The 22612-nt window shown below is 36.3% G+C and overlaps 1 protein-coding gene across 1 annotated transcript in view; it reads left to right on the top strand.

Annotated features, from left to right (window-relative positions):
• IMPG2 (interphotoreceptor matrix proteoglycan 2) overlaps positions 1-22612 on the top strand; it is a 99902-nt gene that overhangs the window by 29749 nt on the left and 47541 nt on the right. Inside the window, exons 4-7 of the mRNA XM_050778965.1 lie at positions 1243-1274; positions 16068-16117; positions 17036-17118; positions 21803-21964. Of these exons, the coding sequence (XP_050634922.1) occupies positions 1243-1274; positions 16068-16117; positions 17036-17118; positions 21803-21964 (327 nt within the window). The remainder of the gene's footprint in view (positions 1-1242; positions 1275-16067; positions 16118-17035; positions 17119-21802; positions 21965-22612) is intronic.

Here is a 22612-nt window from a genome sequence, read left to right on the forward strand (position 1 = left end):
TATATATTACAGGGAAATCTTTTGTGAAAGAAAAATTCAATTAATGGGGCCAAATTCGTTGTTGTCTTATTTTTATGAAGCTGCCACCGTTCCCTCAATCATCAGCAGCCATCATTCTGATTAGTCAGCAGCCATCATTCTGATTAGTCAGCAGCCATCATTCTGATTAGTCAGCAGCCATCAACTGGGAGGCAAGACCCTCCAGATGCAGAAAGATGATGACTTGCTGAAGGCTCAGAGTATTGTTAGCATTTTTTAGCAATGAAGTATTTTAAAATTAAGGTATATACCTTTTTTAGATGTGATGTTATTGCACTTTTAATAGACTACAGTATAATGTAAACATAACTTTTAATGCACTAGGAAACAAAAAAATATGTGACTTGCTTTACTGGGATATTTGCTTCATTGAGCTTTTATGTGATCTGGAACCAAACCTGTAATATATCAGAGGTATGCCTATAATTGAAACCATGAGAGTGGCTGAGATTATTCTGGGAGAATCTGTAGAGCAAGAAGAGCAGTGAGTCATTTCTAAATGCAATGAGACGTACTTAGAGTAATAGTCTCTCTGTTTTACCCATGAGGAAATTGAGGCCCAGCACTAGAGAGATTTTGGGATTTTCCTATATAGCTAAGGAGGGGAAACTGGAACTTGAAACTAGGTCTCCTGATTCCAAGTCACTATTCCTTCTATCATATTGATCTCAAAATAACAATCTTAATTTAGGGGAAACTTGCAGGCAATTTGCTTTAGAATGCCCCTGGAGAATAATCCAATTATTGGTATGATATGTCTTTTTTGTCTGAATTCTGTAGAAACAAATTTATCAATTATTTTATCCACATGTTCACATTGTTCTAGGATGAGAATTACTATAAATACATCAGATAAAAAATTCTTTGATTCTAAGTCCATGGCAGGTTTATGTAAAACTCTGCAAATCTATAACTTTGATACCTTTACAAAATGATTGGCAGATCAAGTCTGTTATTTGTGCCCATTAAGAAAGAGCATAGGAACTTTTTGTGCATGTAAGTAGACTGAATGTCAGGGTGTTGCAATAGTCGCAAAACAAACTTGGTATCATTAGTACTTGTTTTAATCACTTGTCTAACCATAGAGAATAGTAACATGGATTCTACCATGTTAGGGCAGTAGTGGTCTCTATGAAATAAGTTTTATTTACTCCTTAATAACTGTTGTTAACTCAGTCATTTTTATGTCTTTGTTTTCCTTAGAAACTGACTTATGCAAAGGAAACTGTAAGCAGGTGAGTGTCTCTTTTTCCCAAAATTCACATTTGGCAACACAGGTGTGTCATAACCTAATTCAAGACTCACCCCAAATTTAATGGTGACTTTCTATTTTCTTGCCAGTTTGCAATGACCAGGCCTGTGGATAAGTCCCAAATATTTTTCCTCATTCCCAAGCCACCTTTATTTCCAGACCGCCACCACAGCACTGTGCGCATTTGCCGTCTGACCTTATTATGAGGCAAACTTGCTCCTCTCTTAGATAAGAAAACAGATTTATGGCTTATATGGAATGACCTATTATTGTCGAGGTTTAAAGACTAATGATGAAATTGTTCTGAAATGGTACACCACAGTGGAGGATAGTTTATTAAATGATGGGTGGTGCTATGGATCAATTTATTGACTATTGATGATTATGTTCTTGAAACTTAGGAATAGCATAACCTTGATGAATCTATCAGTATTTTGATTCTTGACTCTGTTCACCATGGGCTTGGGGCTAAGGTAATTTCTGGCTTCTGGGAAGTATCAGTACAAAAAAGATCACAGAAGGTAAGGGATTTTGAGCCTATAGGGGCTAAAGCTTTCCAATTCTATTCATCATCAGAGTATCTAAATTGTAATAGCATGTGGGTGGTTATATAGGAAAGCACCACTAGAGCATGCAATCCAGGTCACAGTCCAGAATTTTGCCTCAAATGAGAGGGAAGGACAGATTGAAAAAACAAGTAGGTGAGTCAGTGTCCAGAGATCCAACCTGGGCATCAGAGTCAGGGCAAAACCATAAATGGAATATATATGTGGGTGGTAGTGGGGTGTATCCAGGTTTCAAGTCAAACACAAGTAAATAGGAAAGAAGTGGGACTCTGTGTGGTATTATTCATACAGCCAATGGCACTGAGTCTATACCAGGGTGTGGGATGATTGAATATTTACTTAAATATGGGGTCATGTGGTCTCTTGGGTGTGGTTTATTCTGTTTTAATTTTTATATTTATTTATTTGGAGACAGGGTCTTGATCTGTCACCCAGGCTGGAGTGCAGTGGCATGATCACAGCTCACTGCAGCCTCGAGCTCCCAGGCTTAAGTGATCCTCCACTTCTGCTGCCCAAGTAATTGGGACTACAGGCACAAACCATCATGCCCAGCCAATTTTTTTTTGTATTTTTTGTAGAGACAGGGTTTTGCTATGTTGCCCAGGCTGGTTTTGATCTCCTGGGCTCAAGCATTTGGCCCGCCTCAGCCTCCCAAAGTGCTGGGATTGACTGCAGGCGTGAGCCACTATGCCTGTCTGTGTGTGGTTTCTTCACCACAGAGAGGCAGAGCTCAGAGATTCCTTGTGATTGCCACTGCAACAGACAGTGGATCAGTAAATCTACGGTTGTAATGATAGAACTAGAAGGAACCTTAGAGGTCGCTTCATCCAACTTTCACAGTCTATTGGCTCAATTAACTTCTCTAAGATCTCTTTAAGTTCATTGTGCCTGAAGGTATATCAATCATTTCCTCATAAATCTGTTTCTTTCTAGGTTCCTCTTATCAGTGAATGAATGGCATTATCATCCATCTAGTTGCCCATATTCTTTTCTCTTGCTTTCTCCCTTCTCTTCTCCTATTTTCTAATTATCTCTTGATTCCATCCATTTCTCTCTGACCCCACAGTCCCTACACTAATTCGTATAATCAACACTTATTTCCTGGTACAGAGGCTTGCCAAGAGTTCTCTCTACTTCCCTCTGAGCCCTCCTCTCCACCCCGGCCAGAAATCTTCAAAAGAATAAATTTGATCACGTGCCTCTCCTCTGTAAGACAATTTAATAGTTCCTCATTGCTTTTAAGATCAAAATTAACATGACCCGCAAGGCTCTTCACAGTTAGGCCTGTGCCCAGCCTCATCTGTCTCAGTTTCCTTCTCAAACTCTATGGTTTAGCCACAGTTTTTCAGAGTAGTCTTGAGCCATTGTGTTTCCATATTTGTTGCCTGACTAACATTATCAAACATGTAATAGCATTTTAACATTTATTGATTGCTTACAGTATACTAGATACTTAACATATATTAATTTATTTAATCCTCTGAGTTTAAGCCTCTGAATTATGTACTTTTACTATCTTTATTTGATAGACGAAGAAACAGTATTAGAGTTTAAATAACTCAAGGTAATCCAGCTTATTTGATTCTTAAGCATCTGATTTTTAACCTCTATTAATACTGCCTTTTACTGTGTAAAATATGTTACCTCACTTAATTATTACAACAACAACAACCAAAAACCTAAGTTAGTAATACTCTTACAGGAATCCAAAATATGAATAAAATCAGTAATGCATACAAATCAGTAACTGCACAAAATACCTAAAGCCTGACTCTTCTTGAAAAATCTACCATGTAGCTTTTAGCAGGTTTCTGCCGGATCCTAATGAATGAATAAAAATGGATCTTACTCATTTTTGTAACCCTAATAGGTAACAATCTTGAGGAAGTGCACTGTTTTAGGATTTCTTGTAAGCTCTACATTAACTAGCACCAAATGTGTATGTAGTGTAATCTTAATATGTACAGTTTGTATTGCTTTGGTTGACTTTGTTTAACCAATCAGACCAATATCAAAACATGCTCGTGTTCATAGTGCACATATGTGCACACACACCCATACATAGAGAGAGGGAAGAGAAGTCAATCCCAAGGATAATTTTTTAAAAATTTAGCTTTTATTTTAGATATAAAGGATACATGTGTAGGATTGTTACATGGGTATATTGGACCCAGGTAGTAAGCAGAGTACCCAATATGTAGTTTTTCAACCCACACCCACCTGCCCTCTAGTAGTCCACAGTGTCTATTATTCCCATGTTTATATCCGTATATGCTCAGTGTTTACCTCTCCCTTATAAGTGAGAACATGCAGTATTTGGCTTTCTGTTCCTACATTAATTCACTTAGGATTATGGCCTCCAATTCCATCCAAGTTGCTGCAAAGGACATGAGTTCATTCTTTTTCCTGGTTGCATAGTATTCCATGGCATATATGTACCATATTTCCTTTATCCAATCCACCATTGATGGCCACCTCGATTGATTCCATGTTTTTGCTATTATGAATAGCTAGTGATGAACATGCGAGTGCATGTATCTTTTTGATATAATGATATGGGATTGCTGGTTTGAATGGTAGCTGTGTTTTAAGTTCTTTGAGAAATCTCCAAACTGCTTTTCACAGTGGCTGAACTAATTTACATTCCTACTAATAGTATATAAGCATTTCTTTTTCTCTGCAACTTCATCAACATCTGTTATTTTCTGATTTTTTAGTAGCCATTCTGACTCGTGTGAGATGGCATTTCATTGTAGTTTTGATTTGCATTTCCCTGAGTATTACTGATGCTGAGTATTTTTTCATATATTGACCTCATATGTCTTCTTTTGAGAAGTGTCTGTTCATGTCCTTTGCCTACTTTTTAATGGGGTTATTTGTTTTTTGCATTTTGAATTGTTTAAATTCCCTATAGATTCTGGATATTAGACTTTCGTCAGATGCCTAGTTTGTGAATATTTTCTCCCATTCTGTAGGTTATCTGTTTAGTATGTTGATAGTTTCTTTTGCTGTGCAAAAGCGCTTTAGTTTAATGAAGTCCCACTTGTCAATTTTTGTTTTCGTTGCAATTGCTTTTGGGGGCTTGGTCATAAATTCTTTGCCAAGACCAATGTTGAAAAGGATATTTTCTAAGTTTTCTTCTAGAGTTTTTTTAGTTTGAGGCCTTACATTTAATTATTTAATCAATGTTTAGTTATTTTTGGTATATGATAAAAGGTAGGGTTCTAGTTTTTTTCTTCTACATATGGCTAGCCAGTTAGCCCAGCAGGATTTATTGAATGGGGAGTCCTTTCTCCATCGTTCATTTTTGTCAGCCTTGTTGAAGATCAGATGGTTGTAGATGTGCAGCTTTATTTCTGAGTTTTCTATCCTGTTCCATTGGTCTATGTGTCTGTTTTTGTGCCAGTACCATGCTGTTTTGGTTACTGTAGCCTTATAGTTTAGTTGGAAGTTGGATAGTGTGATGCCTCTGGCTTTGTTCTTTTTGCTTAGGATTACTTAGGCTATTCAGGCTCTTTTTTGATTCCACATGAATTTTAAAGTAGTTTTTTTCTAATTCTGTGAAAAATGACATTGCTAGTTTGATAGGAATAGTATTGAATCTGTAAATTGCTTTGGGCAGTATGGCCATTTTAATGACATTGATTCTTCCAATCCATGAGCATGAGACTTTTTTGATTGATTTAGCTTTGGGTGTGGTCAAGATGGCCACACTGTAAATTTTGCAAAGGCTATGTTTCCATGTTAATTAGTCATGGTTACATGCTAAGTACATTTTGTTTCAACAGATTCTGTGTTACTATACCCTGACAGTAACACAATATTCCTGAAAACCTAACTTCAGACCTTACTGGATTTCATCATTCAAAGAGAAAAATGTATATCTGTGCTGTTTTCCTGCTAAGAGATGTATTTCTTGCATAATGTATCAACTACTAAATACCTGATCACAGTGCACCTCATTCACAACTACTAGGAGGTGATTAGAGAAGGAGGGGGGAATGAATGAAAGTCTGTTAATTGGTTAAAGCAGAATGGGTTTTCTCCGGAGCTGCCCCAAATTGATTATCTCATTCATTTCCTTGGGTTCTCCTGCCTGCTGATTCAAACTGTCCCATCTTTCTGTGCATCAGCTGGAAACAAACACCTTCTTTCTCTCTTTCACCATCCCAACTCCCAAGAGGAATTTTTAAAAAGAAAGATAAAATGATTCTGCCCATGTAAAGAGAAAGTCTTTCATCATAAGAACTAGCCTATAATGCAGCACATGCCATCAGAAGCTAGACTGGTAATGCAATGCACATACAGTGTGAGTATATATATCTACAAATGTTGAGGCAGTACAATTTCCAAGCATTCAAAGTACTGATATGCACTTGCATGTTAAAATATCATAAAGATGCCAAAGAATAGAGAGATGACACTTTTTCTTCCTTATCTTGTCATAGAGTTAGGCTGGTAGACTTCATGGTAGACAACTATAAGAGGTAGACCATAATTTAGTTTTCTGGATTGGATATTGAAGCATGCCATTTCACTCTAAATCTGGGCCTAATAACTAAAAATACTAATATATCAGCAGTTACTTAGAATATTGTGAAAAGCTTCTTACTCACAAGAATGGACAATGATGTTTGCCCTTTTAAATGACTTAGAATAACCATACTCAATAATCACCTAATTAGAGTCATTTTAAATAAAATTAAAAATATTAGCTAATACTAATGTAGAAGTTATAGGCCAGACATTGTTCTAGTACTTTATTACTTGTATTAATTTCCTCTAAACAATATAATGAGGTAGGTGTTGATATTATCTGTCTCTTAAAGAGAAGGAAATTAAGGCATAGAGAGCTTAAGGGACTTGTCCAAGGTCACAAAGCCAGTGTTCAACCCCTATGCTATAATGCATATGTATTTAAATTATTAGAATATTTTACATCATTCAGAGATTTAAAAAATTGGTTTTCTTTGTTGTGCATACGTGTGTGTGAATGAGAAAGACAAACATGAAGAATGAAAAAAAGTATTTAAATGGTTGCTATAATTTACATACTAAAAGCCCAGACTTCATCACTACAACGGCACTTGTACCCCCTAAATCTATCAAAATTTATAAAAATTTAAAATTAAAAATGATATTATGAGCTTTTGTATAGATCTTTGTACCAATTTGAAAATCTTATCTGCTAAAATTCAAAGGAGCTAACTTCAAATGAATAAAGATTTAGAAAGTAGCTACTTTATATTAGACAGACTTCTCCATGATAATGTTTCTTAAACCATCAGTTGTCAGCATATTGAATATGTACCATGTGGCCTGGCTGTGAGTCCATGCAAAGAGGCAGTATAGGAGAGAGACAGAGCTGTAGACAGGAGAGAAACTGAAATTTTAGTGTTTGTCTTATTAACAACTTGTGCTAAATCTTGGTCATTTCACTTTATAGAAAAATGTCTGTTTTTCAGGCTTTAGGAAAGCGTCAAATGATCAGGAATAGGATTCCTAGAAGAGCAGGAAGTCCACATCTTTCTGTGTCTGTAGCACATTCAGTGAGAGCAGGGGCAGAACGCACTGATCCCTGTGTGTGTTTCTGTCAGGGATATGGCCTAGTGTGGGGTTATCCTTTTGGTGCACACTGGCAGTACTCTTGCGGCAAAGATGGACCAGTAGAGGCATGGTGGTGATACTCCCTGACCTCTTATGAAACGACATATCCTCAACCCTACCATCATCCCTTACACATTGGCATTTATAGACATATAGAGCTTTACATTTTAACAAGATTTTTTACATTTAATTGTCACAATTACCCTATGAAATCTTTACAGAGTGAAATTCTCCGACGTTCACACAACTTAGTGAGACTTGTTTACAATTCCAATCATTAAGTGACAGAAGAATGGAACTATCAAATTAGTTAACAGTCTCCGGGACATTCTAGCAATGTCAGCAAAAGGAAAATTAATTTGATGGTTGTGGTTTATTAGAAAGCAAGAATTCAATAATGGTTCTATTTTTTTGCAGTTTTGTTTCTTTGAAAAAAGTTTAAATTATGAAATATCTCAGACATGGAGACAAACATTAAGCCTTCTCTGACTCTGGCCCTCTCAAACTTGTGCTCCAGGAGATAGTGGTAACTACAGTAAGCAGATGGCATTGGAAGTGCGTTGAAATCCTGTGTGCACAGCTAGGACAAGGAATATCACTTCTTTTAGAAAGTGCTAGGCACAGATTTTGAGTCTGTCCTAAATATACATGAATTTGTTTAATGCCTACCCAAGATATTTATGCATTCTCCTTTTGCCATTCAAACAATTTCGGTGTATTTTTGTTGTTTATATTGATAAATAGATTTAGTTTCTTGAATATTAGAATTTGTTTACCTATAAAATATTGATTCACTGGATTCATTAAAACAATGAGTCTCTTTTAATGGAAAGTTCTCTACTCTCTGGGAAGGTTTACTAAGAATAGCACTGGACTGGGAGTCCAGAGACCTTTTCTTTTTGCTTCTACCTGGCTACTTTGATTTTGGATAAATGACTCAAACAATCTGATGCAATGTTTTTTATCTATAAACTGAGAAGATAGAAGACAACTCATATTTATGATGCCATCTCTACGTGAATGTCAAGTAGACATTTCAAACTCAACACATCCACAACTGAACTCCTGGCTCTCCCATGCCCCCAACCCAATTAACTCTGCTTTTCTGTTGGTGGCAACTTTATCATGTCTGTCATTGCAGACCAAAACTTTGTGATCATGCTTTACATTTCCGTTTCTTCCACACCTCACATCCAATCCATCAAGAAATTCTGTTGCCTGTAGATTCAAAATATATCTCGAATCTGATCACTTTTCACCATCTTCACTGCCACCATCCTAGTCTGAGCCACCCGCATCTTTTATTTTTATAATAGCTTCTTAACACGTCTGACCCTTTCCCAACTACAGTACATTTTCAACACAGCAGCCAGAGTGATTTTTTATTTTTCTTATTAGTCTATATATTTGTCAGCTAAGGGGATTTTAACATTTGCTTAAAACAGTGCTTATCAAACTTTTCTCCCAAAGTCCTCAATGGCAGAAAATATGGACAGTATAGCTCGGAGTTTTTTTTTTTTTTTGGTTTGTTTTTGCAAATCCAAACTTCCTTTTCTTTTCTTAAGACTTCATGCACTGTTTTGTATTCTGCTATGTAGTGTATCAGTATGTATTTTATGTGAATTGATTTATTTCCTCAAATATCACACAAAATGGAAGCTTTAGAAATGGAGCCAAGTCTACTCTATGGCTTCTGGCAATCTACTGTATACTCTGCGTGTGTGTACCGTGTTGGAAAGAGTCTTAGAACAAACAAACTTATGGCATTTATTCAAAAACTTTCAATGAAAACAAAACACCTTCATCATATAGTTATTCTATATAAAATGATATATTATTTCCTAAAAATCATTGAAAATCATGTGATTAAAAACTATAGGGGCAATGGGAATAATAAAGTTAGGGGCACAATACCCAGAAACTTTGTCAACAATACATTCTTTTTTAAAAAAAGGAACCTAGTGGTTGGCACGGTGGCTCACGCCTGTAATCCCAGCACTTTGGAAGGCTGAGGCAGGCAGATTACTTGAGATCGGGAGTTCAAGACCAGCCTGGCCAACATAGTGAAACCCCGTCTCTATAAAAATACAAAAAAAATTAGCCAGGCATAGTGGCGTACACCTGTAATCCTGGCTGCTCGGGAGGCTAAGGCAGGAGAATAGCTTGAACCCAAGAGGCGGAGGTTGCAGTGAGCCAAGATTGCGCCATGGCACTCCAGCCTGGGCAACAACAGAGTGAGACTCCATCTCAGAAACAAACAGAAAAGGAACCTAATAAAAATGGTGGCACAGTTTACATGTCCCATGTGGTTAAGAAATACACAAATACCATAATAAATATGTCACTTAACCTTGATGAATTCCTGACATTTGTTTGTAAAATTGGACATTGGAAAGATTGTAGCTTATAAATTATTGTAAAGTGATGGAAGGAGAATTATCTGAAGAAGAACGGAAAGTTGTAACACCATATGAGGGAGGGTGTGGTTCATAACCCATGGGTGAACTGAGGTAGCTGAAGATGTCTGAAGTGTCGGGCATGAGAGTGCTTAGTGTATTCCAATGTGGCCTCTCTTCATCTGGGTGCAGTTTTGTTTATTCATCTAGCATTTCTCACAATGAAATTGAGTATAGGTAAAGGAGAAATCTGCATTATACTCAACTGTTTCTTAATATATTAATCATGTTGAAACAAATTCACAAATAAATAGCATAGCAGAGCTGACTGTATGTATCATGTATCTCTACTGATAAGTCACTGCCTGTACTAGGTCTAATAGAGGACACAAGATATTCACTATTCTTAGAAAATAAGGCATATAAATAACAATACATATAAACAAAAATAAAAGTGAATTTTGAAAATTAAAAAATTTGTATTCTGCCTGAAACTAGGGCAGACCAGGTTGAAGTGGGGTGGAGACTGCCAACTGTGGGAGATGCTGAAGGGGGTGACATGGGGCTAGCTCACACTGGGAGTGATACCATAGGAGTGGCCTAAGAATTTACTCAGCCTATCTTTCTCCAATTGAATATTACCGCTATCTATTAAAATCCTTATTTGCCCATGATTTCCATGGGCCACAAAACCAAATATATATATTTTTTCAGCAAATATTTTATTCTCTTTGGGATGACATATGTCACTACTCCATTAACTCCTGTTTCCCCTATTCAAATTTATTTTTATAATTTTTTGAGATTATTTTTGTATTCTCCGTGTAAAGAGATTCTTGTATTTGTTTTCTACTGCTGCTTTAACTAATTAGTCTAACCTTGGCAGCTTAAAACAACATAGATTTATTATCTTATAGTTCTGTAGTTCAGAAGCCTCTTTTGGGTCTCAAAGTATTAGCAGGGCTGTGTTCCTTTTTAGAAGCTGTAGGGGAGAATCTGTTTTCTTGCTTTTTCTAGCTTCTACAGACCACCCACATTTCTTGGCTCATGGCCCCCTTCCATCTTCAAAGCCAGCAATGGCTGGTGGAGTCTCTCTCACATTCCATCACTCTGACTTTCTTCTGTCTCCCTCTTCCACATGAAAGGGTTCCTGGGATTACATGGAGCCTACTGGATAACCCAGGATACTCTACCTATTTTAAGATCTGCCGATTAGCAAGCTTAATTCTACTTGCAACCTTAATTCCCCTCTCTGGGGATTAAGATATGGCCCTCTTTGGGAGGTTAGTATTCTGCCAATCACAATTCTCTGTAATTTAAATTGCAGACCTCTATGCAAACTCTAATACATCTGCTAATGTGTGTCTTGCACCATATACTCTGCTATATCCTATTTTAAATGTCTCTGCCATCAGTTGCCAACTCTTAAAAAGAACATTTTCTGCCTGTATTCAGGACCTTACATTCTGTCTTTCCTCTTAGAAACCTCTGCCTGTCATTGTTTCTCTCTTTCTCCTGAGTCTCCAACTTCCTTCTTTACTGACTCTTTCCCATTAGTATTTAAACATGCACAAGTCCCTCTCATGTTACATATTTTTTAAAAAGCCTGCATTTATCTCCATTATAGCCAGACATCTTGAAAGAATATCCACTTAGCTCCAGTCACTGCTTAAACTCCTGCCATCTGGTTTTATGGTTACATCCCCAATAACCAGTGCAAGGCTCAGCCTAGGATATGTGCTTACTAAATATTTGTTAAATTAATAACACAATTTCTGCCTAATCACCCAAGTCTATTATCAGGTCTCTGGTGATATTCTCAGCATAACGACTGCTCTTTGGGATTGTGTGTGTGTCTCAATTAATTTACATTTGTGGTTGAGAATGAATCACAAAGCCGAATATGTGTGTGTGTGTGTGTATATATATATATATATATATATATATTTTTTTTTTTTTTTTGCAACAGAGTCTTGCTCTGTCACCCAGGCTGGAGTGCAGTGGTCTGATCTCGGCCCACTGCAACCTCCACCTCCCAGGTTCAAGTGATTCTCTTGCCTCAGCCTCCTGAGTAGGTGGGATTACAGGCATGTACCACCATGCCTGGCTAATTTTTGTATGTTTTTTAGTAGAGATGGGGTTTCGCCATGTTGGCCAGTCTGGTCTTGAACTCCTGACTTCAGGTGATCCGCCCACCTTGGCCTCCCAAAGTGCTGAGATTACAGGTGTGAACCACTGCGCCCGGCCTATATATATTTTTTTTTCAGCAAATGTTTTATTCTGTTTGGGATGACATATGTCACTATCCCATTAACCCCTCTTTTATATTTGTTTAGTATTTCATACTTTTTATGATGCTTCTGCATATAATATTTTATTTGGTTTTTGTCAACACCTTCATGAAATAGGAAGACATGGAGGTGTTCTTGTTTTAAAGGTTAAGTTCTTGAGGCCCAGAGCAACTAAGGTATTTCCCTAAATCATACACAAAGTTAGTGATACATCTAGGACTAGCACTCAGGTTTCTTAACTCCTTTCTTTGAATTCTTTTGCTGTCACATGTGATTATAGTAACATATTCAAGAGCAAAGCAAAGTATAGAAGGTCATCAAGGGGAGTAGGAATCTGCATACGAACCTGTGCTTGGCTTGTTTTACACTGTCTTTAAGTGTATGTTCTGTGTGGCTGTGAGCAACTTTTGACACAATCCCACCTGAATTCCATTGACATGATTAGGTAATAGTGGTGAAGAATGAATAACGTGCTGGATGAGCTGAGGAAAGGAGATAGTAAGGGGTTGCATGTTGTTAGTATTAAGCTAAAGATCTTAGCTGAACAGCTTCGGCTTTGTGGTTTGACTTAGAAATGAAGTAGTATTTCTCTTTCCAAACTCAAGACACCTCCGTGTTCCAGTGCTGTTGTGAGTGACATTTTAAAGGGTCTCTGCAGGAGGAATACTTAATGAAAACATGTAAAAGCATTCTTGTTGTTAAGTGTTCTTTACTGTCTCTTGAAAGGAGAGTGGGTGGGTGAGGGATTAAGAGTTGGAGTGTAGGCAAGTGATTTAAATTACTGAGAGTTTCCTACTTACCACTGTTAAAATAATGTTATTTTGAATTTAGCAAGGTGAAATCTAGTTCAACTGAAGTAATCAAACTTCTCCATTCCGAATGCTTGCTTAGTTAGAGAATTAGCTTAAATTTGATTTGATGTCGGGGACAGTTTAACTCACCCCAGGTGAAGTCCAGTTTCTCTGCTACCTCATCCCAACATCCTATTCTAATTGCTGTGCTGTGCTTTCCTACCTTTGCCTTACTGTGATCCTTATATCTGGTTTCTCTCCATAGGCCTCCAACTGTAACCAGGTTCCCCTTCCTCTTTCTGGGACCTTACACATTGACTTTTAGGTCATTTGGTTTTTATAGGCCAGTATCATGAAGGCTAAGTGAAACCCTTCTAAAGAGTAGGGATCATGTAAGGGCCATGTTGTGAAGAAGTGACTTGAGGTGAGTAAGAGTGAGGTTTCTGGCATCCAGTGGGCCTATTTTACATCACAGCTCCTCCATTGGCTTAGCTGTGTGACCCTGAGCAAATGTTAACCTCTTCTAGCGTTAGTTTCCTCATCAGTCTAAATGGGATCATAGGATCTCGTTCTTAGGGTGGTTGCCAGAATTAAGTTAGTTAACCTAAATAAAGCACTTAGCAGTGTATGACACATGATGAGGGTTCAGTAAATTTAGTTGTAATTATTCTTGCTGTTATCATTGAAAGAGAACTGGATACAGTTAGGAAGTTTTGTGTGAGCCTGGTAAAGTTGCTTTACCTGTTTGGACCTTATTTCTTTCATCTATGAAATGAAGGTACTGAGAAGGAGTCCTGCCATGTGGACAATTGATAGACCCTATTCAGGCCTGATTATGTTAATGTTTCTTCCGAATGCATCCAATTCCCATTTTTTCAGCTCCATCTTCTGTAACCCAGGAAGCCTCCTGATGCTTCCTCATCCCTCATGCTGTCCTCTGCTCATCAAAATAACTTGTCCAGATGTCATACCCTTTAGGTTCTTCTAGATGAAACTTAGTAAGCAATTTTATGCAAAAGTACTCTAAATAAACAATACTGATGAGTTTTGTGTAATAGTTTAACATCTTACTTTTTTAGATAGAATTTTTAAAACCAGAAGGATGTTTATGATGAAGTTTTTTTTTTTTTTTTTTAACTTAATGTTTCTCAAATTTTCTACCAAAGCCTGGGCATTTAGAAAACATGCCCCTAGCTGACCCTCCCCTACCAGCTCCAATCATCAAATGTCTTTGAATTATCATATTTGATTTTCATATTCATTTAAACTTATATTCTATTCCATAATATAGCCATGTTTGTTATAATTTTAAAATGTTTTAAATTATACATCAGTTCTTATTTAACTCCTCACCTGTTTAAGCTTCTAGTAAGACTGATGCCTCCAAATGTGTGCCGTGTTTATCTCGAGGCTTTGAGTACCTCTGTAATCTAATTGAGAGCAGTAGGGTGATCTAAAGGTGTGGCTCTGAAGATGTGACTTACTGGACATGTCACAGACCTGGACACATCTATGAAGGAGATATTTTTTACTGTTGATCAAATTACTTTAGGAAGTTAACTTGGTAGCATTGAAGAGAGTTTTTATTTATTTATTTATGTAGAGGCAGAGTCTCCCTCTTGTCACCCAGGCTGGAGTACAGCGGTACAATCTTGGCTCACTGCAACCTCTGCCTCCTGAGTTCAAGTGATTCACATACCTCGGGCTCCTGTAGCTGGGATTACAGGCATGTGCCACCACGCCCAGCTAATTTTTGTATTTTTAGTAGAGACAGGGTTTCACCATGTTGGCCAGGCTGGTCTCGAACTGCTGGCCTCAGGTGATTGACCCACCTGGACCTCCCAAAATGCTGGGATTGCAGGCATAAGCCACCATGCCCGACCTGAAGAGCGTTTTTAATTGCTATGAGTTGAAAACAGACAATCATCACTGATCCAATATCTTTGGAAAAAGTTAAGGGAATAGCCCTTTTCCTCTTAGGACATGTGTACAAACTTGAAAATTCTAAAATGTTCCCAAATTACTGCAAATCTAACTTTTATACCTTTGGGATATGTGAAAATATGGACTTGTGGAAACCTATTTTCTTTCCTTTAGGAGGAGGGGCTTTCTCAAATTATCTTCTGATCTCTTCTTATCTTTGCTTGCAGTTGCAGAGTGGCATGGTAACACGACAGCTAGGATACCTGATACCTGTTAGCAATGTGGCCTACAGCAAATACTTCCTCTAAGCTTGACTTTCTTTACATAAATAGGTTTTATGATTTCAGTGATCTCTGCAATGAGATCAGGTGTGTGGCTCTATGTTCCTTCTAGCAGCCACTACTTTCTTGTCTATGCTACTTGTCTCATCTGTAATTATTGACTTAGTGTGTATAATTTCTGTAAGACTGTAACCTTCATATACCATGGGTGTTTTGCTCACAATTACATGCCAAGTACCTTCTACATTGCCTGGCACATAGTATTCATTTACCCCAAAATACATTTTTAATGCCTACTAAATGGCAGGTACTGTTTTAGGCACTGGAAAATACAGCAGGAATATATTAGTCAAGGTCTCCAATCTCATGCAGTTTAGATTCTTAATGCATTCCTGTTCAACAGAACATCTGTGGTGATGGAAATGTTCTTTACCATCTTGTCCAGTATGATGGCCATTAACCACACGCAGCTATTAAGCACCTGAAATGTGGCAGGTGTAAATGAGGAACTGAGTTTTTAACTTGGTTTAATTTTAATTAATTTAAATTGCTACACGTGTCCAGTGGCTACCATTTTTGGGCAATAATGTGCTAGAGGACTAAGGCATTAGAGACAGAGATAAATAAGAAGATAAATAAAATTTCACATAGTGATAAGAACTGAGAAGAGAGAAAACAGGGTGATGAAAAGATAACTAGGGAAGAATTCTAGGTATGGTGATTCTAGTTGAGTATGCATCAATAAATGTAAAATAAATGAATTATGAAGTTTTAATTTTAAAAACTTTGCTTCTTGGTACTTTTGCTTGGGAGCCCTTAATTGGTGATCTAGTGTTTTTCTTTTTGGAAAACAACTCCAAAATCCCAAAATAAACCCTCATGTGTCTGTCATTTCATTAACTGCAAACATTTTTTTTCTAGCCCTGAACTGTCTTCTCCAGTTCCTGTTGGTGATACTTCAACATTGGGAGGTATGCTTTTTGTGTCTTTATTCACTTTTCTTTTTAAATTATTTATGGTTTAAGACAGTCTCACAAAAAAGTACATTTTTTTGTGCTAACTTTTTAAAAATATCAGATTTCTCTCTTTTTATATGTTGTTCAAAATTCTCAAGAAAAAGTAATTTTTAAATATTTATGGCATAATGTTGTCAGTACCTAAAAATCCTTAATCGTTAAGTATATAATACAAGTCAGAACACCACTGAAAACAAATGTATGAGCTAATGAATTATTTTAAGGCAAACACTCTGTAGCTACCACTAATGTCAAAACGTAGAACCATTCTAATGCCACCATTTGTAATTCGTCCTGTGAGAGTTTTCCAGAGGAAGGATTTTCTTGTTGCATTCTGTGGTATAGTTTAACATGTTCCTTTGACCAGTATATTTCTTGTAAATTGGTAATTCATTTCTTTATTTTTAATTTAAAAAAAAAACCCACAAACTTCTCTGTGTTAGAAATTTCAAACATCTACAAAAATAGAATAACATGATAAGGTCCAGTTTTAACACTTGTCAATTCACAGCCAATTTCCAACCTTTACCCACTTCCCCTCTCTGGTAGAGGAGTTACTTCTTTTAGTATATGTCCCCTTTGCTAGATAGCTCCTTAAGTATAGGAATGTTGTCTCTGTGTCCGTAGTGTCTTGTGCAGAGTCTGGCATACAGTAGGTGCTCAATATATGCTTGTTGAATGCACCACAATTATTTCTTGTTCTGAGAAGACGCCATACAAATGTGTCTTGAGGTTAGAAAGCACCAAATTTCCAGGACAATAAAGCAAACTATTTATGGGAATGGTTTTTGAAGTCAGTTCCTTATTTCCTGATAGGAATTCTGACTTAATCAGGGACTGAATTCATGCATATGTTTTTGCTTTTCTTCTTAGACACTGCTCTCAGTGTTCCACATCCAGGGGTGGACTCCTATGAAGGTGCCTCAGACAGCAGCTTGGAAAGGCCAGAGGAGAGTGTGAGTGATGCTCTGTTTTGTTACTTAGTTTCTAACATGGAGCATAGAGATTAAGGGAGAGTTTATCTCCCATTGCTGGACTACACAGGACTTCATGTAGTGCCCTGTTAGAAAAATGACGTGAATTCTAAAACCAGTACATTAAAAACAATTTTGAGGTTCCTTGGAGAACTGAGTAAATCTGCTCTTATTGTAGAGTTTTTGGTGAGAGAGGGCTTCAAATTATAAATAAAATGGACTGTCATTGAGGTAAGCCCACTGCCTCTTGTGGCCTCTGTGACATGATTTACTATGGTGGTTTTGCCTGTGTTCTTCTAACCTTTAAGAGACCAGATCTTAGCTCTTCAGAGGGTAAAACTATACATTTTATGTAGTTTAAAAGGCAAAAAGTACCGTGCATTGTGAATATACCATAATTAATAGAAACCTGTCCACTGAACAACACTAAATCCTATAGCTGAGTCTCTCACAAAAGATATATACAGATTAACAAAAAAATTACACATTGCCCAGGAATATAGAAACATTTTGTTAGATATTTAAATACTGCATTTAAAAAATTAGGGGGTTCACAAATGCTGTTTTTTAAACATAGAGCAAACTCTGACAAAACATAGTCACTAGGAAGATGCAATTTAGTTATCTTGCACCTTCACTTCCCAACATGGACGTTTTAACTTACATGAAATCAGGTTAAGTCGCTCCACTTTGCCTCATCACCCTCCCTGTCACTGAACAAGTCTGGTGGTAATCCCTTAGTGGATACCTGAATCAATACTTTTATGCTAAGTATAGCCGTGTTCCAAGTAGATGGTGCTAGCAAATACTGGCATTTGATAAATATTTGTGAATGAATGAATAAAAAGTGATACTGTAGCTTTGAACCTGAGGCAGAATAGCTGTGATTTAGATCTGAAAACATTTATAGAATAGATAGAATTCACTTTAATGGAAATTAAGGAATTGTATGCAGTCAATTGGAACATTAATATCCAAAACAGAGGATTTAAGCCAATTTATAGAACCACAACAATATAGAGATACCTAACAAAAATTAGATTGCCTGTAGCTCTGGTTCAAATGAAGCCCAAGGTAGTTTTATTGTGCAGCTATTTTCCTAATGCATTTTCCCATCTACTCTTCTAGAAATTAGATACCATATTTTGGTTCTGTTGGGAGTTATCCTATAAATTATAATGTGTGTTTAACTTAACAAATTTTAAGTTTTTCAACATCTTTATTCTTATCCTGAGCAATGTGGAAACATTAGAACATTGTAATTCAAATGATCATTTTGCTGACCTATATGCTACTTTTCAGTATTTTTGTTCTTTCTCTTTTTTCATTCTACTAATTAGACTGTATTATATTCTACTTATACAGCTAAAATTTGTTTAAGATTTACCCAGATGTTTACTATTTTGTTTATTTTATTTTATTTATTTATTATTTTTTTGAAATGGAGTCTTGCTGTGTCACCCAGGCTGGAGTGCAGTGGATCTCTGCTACTAAAACCTCCGCCTCCCAGGTTCAAGTGATTCTCCTGCCTCAGCCTCCTGAGTAGCTGGGATTACAGGAGCATACTACCATGCCCAGCTAATTTTGTATTTTTAGTAGAGATGGGGTTTCAGTTGGCCAGGCTAGTCTTGAACTCCTGACCTCAAGTGATCTGCCCACCTCGGCCTCCCAAAGTGCTGGGATTACAGGTGCGAGCCACTGCTCCTGGCCCTACTATTTTATTTTCTAATTAAAAAAATATTTTAGATCTATCTTCTGGGTAATTTTCCTTCTGAAATATATAATTCAGATATTAATTTAATGAAAGTCTCTCACTGTTTTGATCTCAGCTTTTGATCATCTGAAAATTTCTTCATTATAATTCTGGAAAGGTGTTTTAAATCTATGTTCAATTCTGGATTGAAGGGTTTTTTTTGTCAAGCTTTTATTTTACAATCTTCTGCTTCTGTTGTTGCTACTGAGAAGTGAACTATCAGTTCATTTGGCACTCCCTTTGTAATCTGGTTGTGTTCTTTGGTTGTTTCTAAGATATGTATGTATCTACATATACACGTATGTATATATGTTTGTGTATATATGTATATGCATATATATATACACATTTAGTGTACGATTTTGTATTTAAGATTCTGCAGTTTCACAAAAGTGGGTATGGATGTGTATTTATGTTTATTTATTGTGGTTTGGATTTGTTGTATTTCCTTAATGTGAAACTTTATGTCTAACATAAATTTGGAGAAATTCTCAGCTGTTATCTTTCATGATTAGATATGCCTGACCTCCTCATTTTCTCTCTCATGTCTCTTAACTACTTTAATTACTTTAATTTCTGTGTCTCTCTGTGTTGCTTTCAGTTATGTCTGCCACTTCACTAATTCTTCTTTCAACTTAATCTACTGTTGTTCAAACTGTCCATTGAGTTTTTAGAATCCTTTCTTTATGTGGGAGTCTTTGATCTGATTTGTCAACATGTATAGACCTTCTACTTTGTATTCTGTCCCTTTGTGCTATTTAAACTTAAAGCTTAGGTCACAAAGGATCAGCAGATGCTCCATGGAAGCTGCCACCTTCGACACTGACTCAACTCTCTGGATTCCTGTTTTTTGACACCTTGGTTTGGTTTTGTTTTCTTTTTACTTTCTTGCAGACTATGCATTAAAACCATTAAAATATTTACTTAGCGTTTTCAGTATTCCGTAGCAGCAATACTGCTCAAGATTTTTTAAAATAATAAACTGGAAACGGGTCTCTTTGAAAATTTAGTGAGATGATGAAGCTTAATAAGGAAAAAATGCAAAGTCTTGTGCAAAATTTCATAGGACTAAGAGTTTTTGTTGATATTAGTCTTACTGTGAATCAGTAGTATGATGCAGTTACTGAAAAGACAAAAGCTAGTGTAATTTTAGATTGTTTTAATTGAAATACAGTTTACTGTAAGAGAGATGTGTGGCTAGATTTTTTCATATATTTCTGTTAAAACAACATATTGCATATTTTCATTGGCTAGACTTCACTTGTGAGTGTCATTCTCTAAGAAAGATATTAAGAGCCTAAGAAATGTATGGAGGAAAGGAACTAGTGAAAAGTCAGGGAAGACATGATAGCTGCCTGTACATATTCGACGGGCTTTGTGCAACTAAGTTTTAAATGTGTCACAGGTTATAGAATTTGGATCAATGGTAGAATTTATAGGAAGGTAAATTTGGGTTTAATATTAAGAACTTTCCAACCATGAGAACATTTTTGAAGTGTAGTAGTCTGTGTTTGAAAGGCATGCTTCTTTCTCATCAGAGCCATTCGAACTGATGATAAGCAGCCATTTGTCAAGGATATTATGAAGAAAATTCAAGCATCAGAAGGAGTGGTAGAATCTTTGAGGTTCTTTCCCATTCTGAAGTTTTAAAGGTCTCTGACTGTATGATTCGTCAGGGATGATAAACGATACAGTGAAAAAAGCCCTGATATTCTCTTCCTGACTCTGTCATTGACATGCTGTGATTCTTTATGCTAGTCATTCATCCTATTCAATCCCTGGTTTTCTTATGTATCAAAATGGAGAAACTTGGATTACATGCACTTAAGTGTATTTTGCATGTGATAATTATTACTGTGGTACTCTAGTAGTGATCTTCTACTTCCATCATTTTTTTCTACCTTTATTAATTATTGAAACTATTCTGTAAGAAACTGTTGTCACTTCCCTTTCATTTATTTGTTTCATCATTTATTTATTATATCAGTATAGACTCATGGATATTTAATTTATTCTTTGGGTTATAATCCGTTATTTATTGTTGCTTAAATTATTTCAGCTTTGGCCAGTAGAAGGCCTGGGTTTTTATGTTACAGAGTACAAAAAGTTTGTTGAATATGGGTTCAGGTTCCACATAGCAACTAACCTTTAAGAAATTACTGCTTGTTGAGTGAGGTGTAGCATCAAAAAAGAATATCCACAGTTATCTGAAAAATCTAAATATATTCCTCCCTTCTCTGATAGATATCTGTGTGACCAGATTTTTTTCATGTATGTCAACTAAAACAACATATTGTAACTAATGCAATACAGAAGCAGATAGAAGAATCCAGCTGTCTTCTATTAAGCTAGACATTAAAGAATTTGCAAAAATATAAACAATGTGACTCTTCTCACTATTTTTTTATTTTGCAGAATATTTTCTTCATTTTTACATGAACTGAGATGATTATATTTAAATGAATTAATGTTTTTTAAATTTATCTTTTAATCTTTTGTTTGGTAAATATGTATAGGTGTGACCCACATACATTGGATTCCTCAATGATTATTAAGAGTATAAAGGGCTCTAAGACAAAAAAGTTTGGAAACAACCCTTCTAGGCTATTTTCAGATGATAATTATAGCAGTCAACTATTTTTAAACTCACCTTGATGGTTTCCCAAGGAAAATTTTCTACCTTGCCCTGAACTGTGCAATGTGCGTTCAAAGGAATGAACAAATGCATAGTAATTTCAGTATTGGCCTATGTCTTAAAGTCTACCCAATTTGTTCCAAAGTCAAATACGGTATAATAATGTTATCTTCAGAGGCTGCCTTTAGCACAGTTCTGACACATTGAAACAATCAATAAATGCTTTCTGACTGAATGAATAAGCCTTGGCATTTATTGTTCTTTCTCTGAAAATCCAGATTAGCAATGAAATTGAGAATGTGATAGAAGAAGCCACAAAACCAGCAGCTGAACAGATTGCAGAATTCAGCATCCACCTTTTGGGGAAGGAGTACAGGGAAGAACTACAGGATTCCTCCAGCTTTCACCACCAGCACCTTGAAGAAGAATTTATTTCAGAGGTGGGTGATTAAAAAAAAAACAAACAAGACAGTATGCCTGCTATGTTAGTTTCCCATATTTACAACACTGTTTAAAGATAGGTTTAGGTTTCAAGTTGTTTGTCTACTTGGTTCCTGGAGTGGTTACTCAGCCATTTCTTCAGAAAACTCTGTAAAAAGTCACAGGACAGATGAATTCTTTCACAGAAAGAAAAATCTTGCCATCTGCTAAAAAATAAATGCAATTTCCAACTTTTGCTGCACAGCCAAGGAAGAATGTGTCCTGTGGCATAGTTTTGACTTGAAAATATTTGGAGAAATAAGCTTCTCTAAGAAATTACACATACTGTATTGTTTTTCTTAAGGGAACATTACATTTAATGTCTTTTAATTTCATCTTTAGTATTTTTTAGTTGACAATTTTTGAATAGTTAACACATACCTGGTACAAAGTTTGGAGGCATAAAAGGCCATCCAGTGAAAAATAAATATTTCTCCTATCCTTAGTTGGAGGTATTTTTTAAAAGGGATTTCTTTAAAGAATTGTGGATTAGACCATCCCATAACTTCACTTTCTGGAAAAATTCTATATAGGACTTAAACTCAAGATTTTTTCCGTCAGAAATGACCCATGGTCCCCGTCTAGTTTGCCTTTGCTTTTGTGCAGTA

This window comes from Macaca thibetana, chromosome 2, assembly GCF_024542745.1.
Source record: "Macaca thibetana thibetana isolate TM-01 chromosome 2, ASM2454274v1, whole genome shotgun sequence".
Lineage (NCBI taxonomy): Eukaryota > Metazoa > Chordata > Mammalia > Primates > Cercopithecidae > Macaca > Macaca thibetana.